The sequence below is a fragment of the Canis lupus genome, chromosome 5 (assembly GCF_048164855.1).
Source record: "Canis lupus baileyi chromosome 5, mCanLup2.hap1, whole genome shotgun sequence".
NCBI lineage: Eukaryota > Metazoa > Chordata > Mammalia > Carnivora > Canidae > Canis > Canis lupus.
The window spans coordinates 68077397-68091522 of NC_132842.1; the positions used below are offsets into that span (position 1 = coordinate 68077397).

Below are 14126 nucleotides of genomic sequence, written 5' to 3' on the forward strand. Positions count from 1 at the left end.
TGAAGCCCCAACCTCCAGTTTCATATATTTGAAAATGAGTCCTTTAGAAGGTAATCTGGTTTAGATTACGTTATTACAGTGTGGCCTTCATAACATTAGTGTCACTATAAGAAGAGATACTAGAGATCTTGCTTTCTCTTTCTCTCTCTGCCCTGAGAGGACAGTATAAGAAGGTGACTATCTGCCAACCAGGAAGACAGTCTTCACCAGAGAATCAAATTGGCTGGCACTTTGGTCTTGCTCTTGGACTTTCTAGCCTCTAGAACTGTAAGAAATAAATTCCTAGTATTTAAGCTACCCACTCTGTGGTATTTTATGATAGCCCAAGCTAATAAAAACCTACATAAGAGTACATTTTTTTTGCAAGTGCCAACCAACAGATACCAAGATAGATCATATCTTAGCCATAAATAAAACCTTAAAAATATAAAACAACTGAAACCTTAATATGTTCTCTGACTACAATGACATCAAACTAGAATCAACAACATAAAGACCTTAGGAAAATCTACCAACATTTCTAAACAGAATACAATTCACATGGGTCAAAGAAGTCTTAAGTGAAATTAAAAAAATACTCAACATTCATTTCAACATGAAAATGAAAATATAACATCAAAATTTGTGTAGCACAGATAAAGCAATGCTAAAAGGGAAATGTATAACATTAAATGCATACCCTAGAAAAAAGAGAAAAAAGCCTCAAATCAATTATCTAAGCTTCAACATAACCTGGAAAAAGAGCCAAATAAACCTAAAGCAAACAGAAAAATATATATAGGTAAGAGCAGAAATCAATGACATTAAAAACAAAAATAATAGAAAAAAATCAATGAAACAACTGATTCTTTGAAAAGCTAATGAAAATTGACAAACCTCTAGCAGGGCTGACAAAAAAATAAGACAAAAGACAGAAATGACCAATATTTTTATTTTTTCCTAATATCATTACAGACATAGTAATCTCAAAAGGATAAGAAGTGAACACTACAAATAATTCTACATATAAAAATTTGACAACTTAGAAAAAATGAATCAATTCCTAGAAAAGGACTACCTACTACTACTTGCCCAATATGAGATAAATCATTTGAATAGCCCTATAACTTTTAAGGATATTTAATCCATAATTTCAAAATAGCCAAAAAAAAAAAAAAAAAAAAGAAATCTCCAAGCCTAGATGATTTGAGAATTCTATCAAACATTAAAAAAAAGAAAAAAGTTAACACATACATACTGTCTTCCAGAAAACAGGAAAGAAAGTACTTTGGGGTTTATTTTATGAAGCTAGCGTTACCCTGATACCAAAACCAGACAAAGACAGTACACAGAAAAACAACTATGCACCAATATCTCTCATTCATATATATATATATGAATCCTTTTTAAAAACTACCAAACAGAATTAAGTAACATAAAAAATGAATTATCACCATAAGTGACCAACTGGAGTTGATTCCAGGGACATAAGTCAGGTTCAATAATCAAAAATCAATCAATATAATCCAAGATAATATTAACTAATAGGCTAAAGAAGAAAACTCACATGATCTTATTATGTCTGTGATATCGTTGCCGGGATAGACACACAGAACCCAGAAACAGACTGATACAAATATGCCCACTATTTTTAATAAGAGCACAAAGGCATTTAAATGGAGGAATGATAGTCTTTTTTTTTAAAGATTTTATTTATTTATTCATGAGAGACACACACAGAGAGAGGCAGAGACATAGGCAGAGGAGCAGCAGACTCCATGCAGGGAGCCTCATGTGGGACTCGATCCCGGGACTCTGGGATCACACCCTGAGCCAAAGGCAGGCATTCAACTGCTGAGCCACCCAGGTATCCCATGGAATTATAGTCTTTTAAACAAATGCAAATAATTCTGGAACAATTGGACATTCTTAGGTAAAAAAGAAAAAAAGGAAAATAATCTCAACATTAGTCTCATCAAACCTTACACAAAACTCAGAATGGATCATAAACCTATATATAAGACATAAAATTGTACAACTTTTAGAAAACAAGTTGTTGAAGAAATTCTTAAAGATCAAGGGTTAGGCAAAGAGTTTATAAGACTTTATACCAAAGGTACAATCCATAAAAGGAAAAATTGATAAATTGAATTCCATTAAAATTAAAATTTTTTACTCTGTGAAAGACTCTGTTAAGAGAATATAAAGACAAGCTATACACTCGGAAATATATTTGCAAAACACATATGTGACAAAGGACTAGTATCTAGAATTACATTAAAAACTATCAAGAGGGACACCTGGGTGGCTCAGCGGTTGGGCATCTATCTGCCTTTGGCTCAGGGCGTGATGATCCTGGAGTCCCAGGATTGAGTCCCACATCCGGATCCCTGCGAGAAGCCTGCTTCTCCTCTGTCTGTGTCACTGCCTCTCTCTCTGTGTCTCTCAGGAATAAATAAATAAAATCTTAAAAACTATCAAATCGATGATAAAAACAAAAATGAGCAAAAAACATGAAGAGAGATTTCACCGAAGAGAATCTACAAATAGCAAATAAGCACATGAAAAAATCCAACAACATTATCCACAAGGAAATGCAAATTAAAACCATAATGAGGGGATCCCTGGGTGGTGCAGCGGTTTGGCGCCTGCCTTTGGCCCAGGGCGCGATCCTGGAGACCCGGGATCAAATCCCACATCGGGCTCCCAGTGCATGGAGCCTGCTTCTCCCTCTGCCTGTGTCTCTGCCTCTCTCTCTCTCTCTCTCTCTGTGACTATCATAAATAAAAATAAAAAATTAAAAAAAAAATAAAACCATAATGAGATACTATAAACCAATCAGAGTAACTAAAATAAAAAATGACAGTAACACCAAATGCTGGCAAAGATGCAGAGAAACTATCGTTCACACATTGCTGGTAGGAAAGTAAATGATATAGGTTTCTGGCAAAGTCTTGCCATTTCTTTGAAATCTAAACATGCAACTATCTACCATCTACTACTGGGCATTCATCCAGATAAATGAAAACTTGTGTTCATACAAAAACCTGTAGAGAACCTTTTTGCTGTTTGTGCTTTAGTGTGATCTAAAGTGTAATCTTCTCTAATCCAAGGTCACAATGATTTACAATTATGTTTTCTTCTAAGAGTTTTATAGTTTTAGCTCTTACATACAGGTCTTTGATTCATTTCTAATTATTTTTGTATATACAGTATGAAGTAGAGATCTAAATTCATTCTCTTACATGTAGATACCTAGTTGCCCCAGCATCATTTGTTGAAAAGACTATCCTTTCTCTATTGAGTTGTCTTTGCACCTTCATCAAAATCAACTACCATAGATGTAAAGATTTAATTCTGGATTGTCAATTCTAGTCTACTGATCTCTATATATGTTCTTAAATCAATATCATACTAATTCTTATAGCATACTACTGTACATATAATATGTATAGTACTGTAGTAAATTTTGAAAACTGGAAAGTATGAAAGAACTTTGTTCTTTCTCAAGGCTGTTTTAGCTATTCTGAATCCCTTGCATTTTTATATGAATTTTAGGATTAGCTTGTCAATTTCTGCAAAAAGACAGCTGGATTTTTTATATAGATCACATTGAACACAAGATATCTTTACATTTTTGTATGTCTTCACTAGAATCTATGGTGACCATTCTACCCTGGTTTTCAAGAACAATCGAGCCAATAATCTGGTTTTACATACTGTCCTACTAACTCAAATCTGCAGTCTAGCATTTCACTGCCAGTGAAGTAAGTAATTGATGCTTCTACAAGTTAAACATTTCACATGGCACTGCTAGTATACTCAAGACAAGGACAGTGATCTCTTTTCACAACCAAAGCCATTTTAGAGAAGTGACTAGGCCTGAGACCCAAAGGAATAAAATCCAAGTGAGGAATATGTGGTGGTTTAATGCACAGAACTTACATGCATCTAACCTTAGTAATGCCAGAAAACTTCCCCTCACAGCATGGTCTTTATGTGTTATTACAACTTTTAACGGTATTTTGAGAAATGAGAGAAAATAACTTATTCAAAAGGCAAATACTTAAGAAAGTCTGTACTCAGGTAAATACATAATGTAGCCAGTCCAAGGTTCTGTCTTTAACAATGGTACATAAAGACAGTTAAGAGATGAATTTGGAAATTGTCTTAATAAACCATTACAAAAAAAATCAAACATTGTACCTGAAATACAGCAAATATTGAATTCTTTGCATTTTAACCTGCTTTCCCAATGCAACTGGTTAAATAATTGGACCTAACTGAAATTCACAAATATGCTACTTTATTATCCACTGGTTATTTGAATCTCTGGCAACAGCAAGCTATTTAGAAACTCAAACTTATCCCTATTGTGATCTACATTTTATTGGCAAATAGAATACATTATATTGTAAGAATTAAAAACATTTTACTGGCACAAAATACTCTCAGAAAATTAAATTGTTCTATGATTAGCTAATGAATATATTAATATTAGGGGACTATTATCAATAGAACATACACCAATATGATTCTTGAAGGTGTTATCTCAACATTCATTTAAAAGAGCTAAAAGCAACATTTCTTGAGATATAACTTGTAGAAACATGATTTGTTACATAAATCAAGCTTTACTAGAAAAAAGGATGGGTTGGGACTAAGTGATTTATAATACACCATGGAATCCAAAAAGGAACTGGCAAGCACAGGAACTAAATTCACAATCTCCTACTCATTAACACTATGCTCTAACTCACTGAGTTACCCAATGACATACTTCCTGAAAGAAAAGGATTTTACTATGGTTGTAATGGATGTTCATGAATTATTTAGTGATAAAAATTCATATAATGAAGGACAATGGATGGATAGTTGCTTCTATCATAACCTAATGACCAGTCCATCAAAAATGATTTAAAAAGGCTAAGTAGTTACTTTAAACAACAAGAACTATATGAAAAAAAAAAAAAAAAAAAGGACACTAAAAGCATCTTAAACTGAGTAAAGTGGCGTTTTGGTGGTTACTTGTCTTATATTTGTGTGATAGCTTTCCTTATTGGAAAAGCCAAGAGAATAGAACATAAAACCATTAAAAAAATCTTGAAAAAGGTTTAAATTTTTTGCTTCTATGATCTTTTTTATATTGCAAATATAAGACTTAACAAAGTTAAAAAAAATTATGCTGTTAAGTGTAAAGTTCTATTTAGGAGTCAATGTTTCAAAAACTTATCTTTCCATTTGGGCATGTATCTATATTACTAAGTTATTACATAATAATTTTTCCTTTTTGATTCCCAATAACCAAAACAATTCAAGGTTAGGTTTGAGATTCAATCATATCTTATAAGACACCTCTCTTCTCCAAAATAAAGAGCTTTGGTTTAAAGAGATTAAATGAAGCCCCGAGGAGTAGGAATAGCCCTACATAAATGAAGAGGAGGAAATATATATATATGTATTTTAAAGATTTTATTTATCTATTCATGAGAAGAAATATATTAATATATTAAGATTAAAATACCTAAATTAAACTTAGAGAGGCTGAGAAGACTACTTGGATATCTAACTCTGGGAGTTAAGCATTAGTGCTACAATAAATATGTACCAAATTATATATGCAGTAAAATGCAATTAAATCAAATAATAGGATTTTTAAATATATAGGAACTTACTAAAAGACTTAGAGACTGACAGGAGAAAAGAGAACTATCTAATATAGTTCTAAACACCCTAGCAGAAACTGAAAGCATGTTGCTTGTGGAAAATAGGGTAACAGAAAAAAAACAGGAGAACTAGGAATGGTTAGGAAACACTTTAAGAGAATCACTGTAAGCTTAGAGCAATAGACCCTTTTACTAAAGCCCTGAAAAAGGTGAGGCTGCTGCTAGAATGGGGTTCAGATAAATGTAATGAGATCACTTTTTACAAAAAACTTTTGGAGTTTATCTAAGAAATACTAAATAATTAAAGAATTTGAATTGCAAGAGATACCAGCAAACCTGGGGCTGAAAAGGGCAGATGGGAAAGGGACTGACCGAAGCATTAAGCTGAATCAAACTTTAGCGATTACTTAAAGATATCCTTAAAAACTTACCAAAATTTCACCAAGATTGTAATTGTACATCCTGCTGTTATTTCAAACTTTAGGAAACTTTTTAAGACTTAAATTACAGCATGAAACAGTTGAAACAACTTTCCATTTGGAGGCCAACCACCTGGAATCCAGTTCTAGCTCTACCATTTAGCGATTTGTATTATTTAAGGTGTGTGTGTGTGTGTGGCAGGGGAGAATCACAAAAACTTCTAAACTTTAACTTTTTCCTGTATAAAAGGCAGTAATATGTTCCCCATGTGGCCTAAATAAAAAATATTCTGTAACTGTACAGAGCCACGAATTGCAATTATTAAAGAACAGCTGAGCTTGGGTGCTGAAGAGGGAGTCTCTGACCTCAGAATACTACATGCATGTGTACTGGGGGTCCAGAGGTGGTAGCCTTCTTTGATCAAGGTATAGCTTAGAAGGGATGTGTGCAGTGTGGTAAGGAAAGGAAGAAATATTTATCAAGCTAGCCACTTTGGCCAAGGCCTAGTAAGCACCAACGAACTTGTTAGACTATGCTCTTTTTCTGACCCCTGCTAAGAAAGCTGTATAGCCCAGAGCTGAAGAGAGGGGAAAAATAAAATTAGAAGACAAAGAACAAATGCGTACTCACAGGAGGACTTATCATATACTATTTCAGTATGTCTATGTCTGAAATTATGAGAACTGTTTAAGGATAGAACAAGGATAATGTATTAAGTAGTAAAGATCACATCCAACTAGGAACAGATAGTTCTGGGATAGAGAGTCCCTGGTTAGTGGCAGGCCTACATCCTACTGCCCACGCGTACATACAGGCTAGGCTACCAGCCTCCTACCAGCCTCAGTGTTGTCATCACTGAGTCCATGAGTACCATGAGGCTCAGTTCTCCTGTAGTTTCAAAACAGACCCTTTTGACACCAGACATGATACATCCAAAACATGCTTGTGGAGATCTGAGTTCAGAAATGTTTGGGGGAAAAAAAGCTTAAAGTTCTTTAGAGAAACTGTAAAGTGATACACCATAGAAAATTAGGAAATCAAAACAAAAAACAAAAAACAAAAAAAAAAAAGAAAATTAGGAAATCAATATTAAATGTGTAAAACCCATCATCCAAATTTAAATGGCAAACTTCATTTCCTAACCATTTGAATAAAACTGACCACCACAAATTAAGATTGATTTTCCATGTAAAAATAGCAAAGAACACCACATAATGATCTTCTGAGTTCTGAAAGAAAATATTTAATGATTCAATGTAAAGAATGACACCTTAGGTACATGAAAAACATGTTGGAGCCTCTGTGTTTGTTCACTGGGGACATTCTAATACCCTCTAGACCCTCTAAACCCTTTCTAGGGTTAATGGAAACTTTTACCCAAGGTTCTTCCTGAGTTGACTACAGTTTTTGTAAAGAGAAAAACCCCTACTCCAAATATTTTATAATGAAAATGTCAGTGGTTCACAATGGAATATACTAAATGGTTATTACAATCAGAGAAGGGGCTGATAAATCATAAATACAGAAAAAGTACATTTTCAAAAATCACCTTTTCTAATTAGATCCACTTACTTTCTTATAATTTGACTGATAATCTGGAGTGTTAAGAACTCAATTTGAATGATGGCTGAAAAATAACTTCCTATTTATTTTCCTATTTTTAGTATTGTCAGAATTTAATGCCTGAATTGAACTTACCTACAAATCATTTCACTACTTCAAGGACTTCTTCCCTGATTGCTACTATTCCACTCTATATTTCAAAATGTCTCATATAAATCATAAAACTTATGGGAAAATGTGCATAAATTAGTTTCCCAGAGTTAAGAGAAAAATCCTCTTTGTTTCAATGATTGTTAACATATTCTGAAATGTGTGAGTACACTTGGATTCTAGTGCTTACTTCTGCCCAGGTATTCAAATGATTTGTATATATTAGCTCTATCATTACAACAACTTTATAAAGTAGAAACGATTATTGTCTTCATTTTGTAGATGAGGAAACTGAGGCATGGGGATATTATATAGCTAGTGATCTAGGGCCAGTTTCAGCTTACTGAGTATCTTATATTGGCTTGATTTTTTGTGTATGTTTAGTCCTTCTATTCAAAAAAGTATATCCTCTTAACCAGTATTTCCTAAACTGTTTCTCTAGTTCATTTAAGTCCCAATGATCTAAGTTGACCTATAGATGATACCCTTTAAATCTTAAATCTTTTAGTTTGAAAATGTCTAGACTAGTTAACTGAGCTATACTTTTCATTTTTAATTCAAGTATAATTAACATACAGTGTATTATGTACACATAATATTGTACTATGTAATATTAAGTATATTACACATACGGTGTAATATTAGTTTCAGGTGTACAATACAATGACTCAACAATTTATATATTACTCAGTACTCATCAAGATACTCTTGGGGCACCTGGGTGGCTCAGTCAGTTAGAGATCCGACTCTTGATTGTGGCTCAAGTCATGATCCCAGGGTTGTGAAATCCAGCCTTGCATCAGGCTCCATGCTGGACATCAAGTCTGCTTAATATTCTCTCTCTCTTTTCCTCCTCCCCTCCCCTCTCCTTCTCTAAAAAAATAAAATAAAAAAGATATGTATACTCTTGGGACACATGGCTGGCTCAGTTAGTCGAGCATGCAACTCCTACACTCAGGGGCATTAATTTAAGTCCCATGTTGGGTAGGGAGCCTACTCAAAACAAAAATTAAAAATAAAAAAAAATAAAAGATATGTGAACTTTTAATCCCCTTTATTTGATCCATCCCCCAACCACCTTTCCTCTGGCAACCACCAGTTTGTTCTCTGTATTTACGAGTTTAGGTTGTTTGTTGTTTTCTTTTTCTCTTTTTATATTTATTTTGTTTGGTAAATTCCTCATATGGCATTTGTCTTTCCCTGCCTGACTTATTTCACTTAGCATTATACCTTCTAGCTCCATTCATGTTGTTATGGCAAGATCTCATTCTGTTTTATGGCTGAGTATTATTCCATTATATATGTGTGTATATATAATATATATTATTCCATTATATATATTCCATGTGTATACATATATATAATATATATGTAATGGAATACATACATATATAATATACATAATGAAATACATACATATATAATATACGTAATGAAATACATATATATATAAAATATACACACACTATATCTGCTTTATTCATTCATCTATTGATGGGACACTTGAGTTGCTTCCATAGTTTAGCTGTTGTGTACAATGCAGCAATAAACACAGGGGTGTACATATCTTTTCAAATTAGTGTTTTCATTTTCTTTGGGAAATATCCAATAGTGGAAATACCCATTGGGTAATTTCTGGAGGAACCTTTATCTATTCTCTATAATGGCTCACTATAGGGCTCAGTTTGCATTCCCACCAACAGCACATGATGGTTATTTCTTTTCACATCCTCATCACTTATTTGTGTTTTTGATTTTAGCCATTCTGATAGGTGTAGAATGATATCTCATTGTGGTTTTAATTTGCATTTCCCTGATAGTGAGTAATGTTGACCATCTTTTCATGTTCCTATTGGCCTCTACAGGTCTTCTTTGGAAAATGTCCTTTCTAGTCCTCTGCCCATTTTTTAATCACATTCTTTGTTTTCTTGATGTTGAACTGTATAAATTATTTATATATTTTGGATATAAACCCCTCATCAGATAGGCCATTTGCAATATCTTCTCCCATTCTATAGGTTGCCTTTCTGTTGGTGGTTTCCTTCACTGTGCTTCTCCCTCTGCCTGTCTCTGCCTCTCTGTGTCTCTCATGAAAAAATAAATAAAATCTTTAAAAAAAAAAATACTGTCTGGGTTATCTTCTAGGAATTTTATGGTTTCAAGACTCACATTAAGGTCTTTTTTTTTTTAGATTTTGTTTTTTTTTTAAGATTTTATTTATTGATTCCTGAGAGACACAGAGAGAGGCAGAGACACAGGCAGAGGGAGAAGCAGGCTCCCCACGGGGAGCTTGATACGGGGCTTGATACGGGACTCGATTCCAGGACCCCTGGATCATGATCTGAGCCAAAGGCATATGCTACTGCCAGGTGCCTCATATTCAGGTCTTTAATCCATTTTGAGTTTATTTTTGTGTACAGTATAAGAAATTGGTCCAATTTCATTCTTTTGCATGTTGTTGTCCAGTTTTCCCAACACCATTTGTTAAAGAGACTGTCTTTTTTCCATTAGTATGTTTTTGCCTCCTTTGTTGCAGGTTAATTGATCACATAAGTGTGGGTTTATTTCTAGGCTCTCTATTCTGTTCTATTGAGCTCTATTTTTGTGCCAGTACCATATACTGTTCTGATTACTATAGCTTTATAGTATATCTTGAAATATGCAATTGTGATACCACTAGCTTTGTTCATCTTTCTTAAGATTGTTTTGGCTATTTGGGGTCTTCTGTAGTTCCATACGAATTTTAGGATTAATGTTCTAGTTCTGTGAAAAATGTCATTGGAATTTTGATAGAAATTGAATTAAATCTGCAGATTGTTTTGGGTAGTAGGAACAGTATAACAATATTGGTTCTTCCAATCCATGATCATGGACATCTTTCCATTTGTTTGCGTCATTTTCAATTTCTTTCATCACTGTTTTATAGTTTTTGGAATATAGGTCTTTTCGTTTCCTTGGTTAAGTTTATTCTGAGGTATTTTATTTAGGTGTAATTGAACTATACTTTTCAGTTAAAAAATAACCTCCCAGGCATAAAATTTGGATATTTGAAAGGTGCAGTCAGTCACTAAAGTTATTTCCCTAACCTTAAGGAGTAAAGGAAATCCATACACCACTAACATCAGTCATCAGCTTATTTTTCTTTAGCAACCCCACTAAACCAGAATGCAAGATGTTTATCACACTTCCTACAGGAAACAATAAGTTAGGTTTTATATGAAGAGTGTGAATACCTGGTTAGGATAAAAAAGTCAGCTCTACAACATGGAAAGAAATTTTATGTGCAATGTACATACATTTAGTGTCAGGCAATTTTAATGTATTTGATCTTCCAAATGATGTCATTTCAAAAAGGAGAAAGAGAAACAGTTGGTTGAGCAGGAAGGCCAAGCCTTGGACTGGAGGCTTATATACATGTACTGATACCACGGGAAGTTGGGAAAGATACCCTGTTTTTTTCTTCCATCTGTTTTGGGGCACTGAGAGTAGCCTCTTGCTTTAATTTTAGGCAAATTTCATCTGCATCATACATAGGAAAAAGGGAATGAAAACTAACATAGAAATCACAGTTGCAACCTAATACAAATTCCACACATTTAAATTTTAAAAATTAAAAAAAAAAAAAAAACCACTCAGAAATCAGCCAATTACCTTGAATGTAGCTCTGTGCTGCCATTATTATATTTGCTTCCTCTTTCCCAGACACCAAAATCGGGTACACGGTAAACTCTTTCTACACAAAATACAAGGTTCTGAATAAAAGAGACCTAAAAGAAAAGAACATAAGGACATGCAGAATAACAGGATCTTTAGATACTGATAAGAGCAATTAGATTATCATTTGAATTCCAATTACACACTTGCTACCAACACTTTCTTAACATGTTCAAATTCCTATGATTATTATATTACTATGAATACTGTCATACCTGGGTTTTCTAATATAAAGCCTAAAGTGAGAACCTAACATACAATACAAAAATAAAATTTAATTCCTGTCAATGCTCCAACTATAATTTTTTAGCGACGTATCTATTACTGTTCATGGAAACTGGGTATCCTGAGAATTAAGAAAAATATATTGTTTTATACTAGATAATATTTATCTGAAGTATTCATATGAAATGTTAAATAAGTCTAAAACCTTGGAGATAAAGAGATATTTATCAGTTCTGAAATGAGTCAGCCCATTAACTCACTCATTAGATTAACCTGGAGTCTTAAGTCTATTAATCCTGGAATCTAATGTCCTTCTGGTCTTTCCTACAGTTATCGATATCAAGTCTTACAAACTCAAAGCTTATGATAAGAGATGAATTCCAACCAACAGCCCAAGAGTCACAGTTTCCTTATATATATTTCAGACAACTGATGAAATTTAAACTCTCAAAAGTAAATATAGAAAGCAAATAACAAATAACCCATAACTTCCCTACCCAAGAGTGAACCATCATATAACTACAGTAAACTTTCTTTTTACTTTGAATATTAGTGAGGGTCTCCTCAGCTTTGTCAATTTCTTGCTAACTTGCCTATATACCCTAAGGAAATGTGCCTGTAGAAAAATCCTGGTCCATCTTCACAAAATCCAGGATCCTCAGCTTTTCTATTGTCTTTAGAGTTATTTAGGATTCTATAATACATACAGAAAATACTTTATACATTGTCAAGTCTTCAAGTTTAAAGATTTGAAAACTTCTAAGTCCTCCTTCCTTTCATAACAAACTTCTTAAGTATATGATCCATATTCCTGTTTTTTCCTCCTCTTAGGAGGATTTGAGGACAGTGTTAGGCCCAAGTAAGGCAGTCTGCTCAGAATGCCTAAATGGTATAATAAAAGGTGGGTGGAAAGGCATTTTTGGCTAACAGGCCCTGTGAGGAAACCTAAAATACCATTTACATTCTAGTTTCACAAATAAGGACCCTGGAAATTGCCATTCCATTCCATCCTAACAAATAAAAAGCTAAACAGACTGAAAAATTAACAACTTTTCTTGTATTCATAAGTGGTGGTGGGGGGAACACAGAGCATACTGCTCCCCTAAGACTAGAGAGACCCACAGGTGAATACAGGCCAATGGCTTCCTGGAACAGAGACTCATGAGCGGAAGTTACCTTGGGAACCAGTGCTGGGGTGGTAAAACCTGAACTGTGATTGAACTGCTAGAGGCTCCATTAAAAATTGAGTTAAAACTCTGAGAGTTAACATCTCTAGGAGGACCTAGTCATAAGGAGCTCCCCACAATATTGAGATTTATTGGCAAAAACTCCACCAGGTTCCCATAGAAAATGTCTTAGGAAAATCCCCCATGGCTTTCAGCAGGGGAAGTAGAAAAGAAACCATTTTGAAATAAAAAGTATCCGTGCTTTCTAGAGTTCATGTTATGCTAGTTCACTTTTACAGAAGACCTACATTACTACCTGATTTCACTACCTGAAAGAAATCCAAAGAGGATTTTCATTAAAAAAAAAAAAAAAAAAGCTGTTACTGTACTAATGCAGGTTTTTTGTAAAGGCAAAGTGATGTAATTCAAACTTCCAGAAAGTGGGGATAATAAAAGGTCTCATAGGAACACTCCACTTTCAGATTGTGGGGGAAGTCTCTACATTGAAACACTTTGTTTTTTTATAACAAGGCCTCACCTCTGTTATGGCCTCCCACCTCTGGTTAACTGTGGGAAACAGTTAACCAGATCTTGACCTACTGGGGTATTAGACCCTAACTGACCTGGGGAAGGGAAATACCTAATTTCAGCCAGCTCTAGCCTTTCACATGAGGATGAGAAATACTCAACTCCAGCCTACTAGAACTATCTTATCTTGCCTAAGGGGAGAAGAAAAAAAAATGAGATATACTTGTGAAGTTCACAGTCCAGAGGCATAGGCTAACTAAAAGACTAGACCTAACCATAGGATTACAGAATGTCTTGCTTCCTTCCCCTCGTATCTCACCACATTACTGAAGGCCTATTTATAACCATTCCTTTAATAGTACATCATGTCCAGCTATCAAGAAAGAATTACAGGTCATATCAAAAAGAAAAAAACCTCACACAATTTAAAGAGACACAGTAAACATCGGCCCTACACGTAACGGGGATGTTGGAACTACCAGACTAGATTTAAAAGAACTATGACTAATATGATATGGAATCTGTTGAATCAAGTAGTAGTAAGCAATGTAACCAGAGAGATGGAAATCCTAAGAACAAACTCCTCAAAAATGCTAATATAAAAAAATACTATAAATAGAAATGTAAAATGACTTTGATGGACTTATCAGAGACTCAACACAACTGAGGAAAGAATCTCAGGTAGAGGCTATATATACAGAATCCTTGAAAACTG

General features: G+C 34.1%; 1 protein-coding gene across 6 annotated transcripts in view; it reads right to left on the reverse strand.

Moving 5' to 3' along the window:
- The window catches only part of PHKB (phosphorylase kinase regulatory subunit beta), a 214910-nt gene that overhangs the window by 113336 nt on the left and 87448 nt on the right, over positions 1–14126 (reverse strand). For all 6 annotated transcript variants that reach the window (XM_072827267.1, XM_072827266.1, XM_072827263.1 and 3 more), the window contains one exon: positions 11430–11545. In XM_072827267.1, the coding sequence (XP_072683368.1) occupies positions 11430–11545 (116 nt within the window). The remainder of the gene's footprint in view (positions 1–11429; positions 11546–14126) is intronic.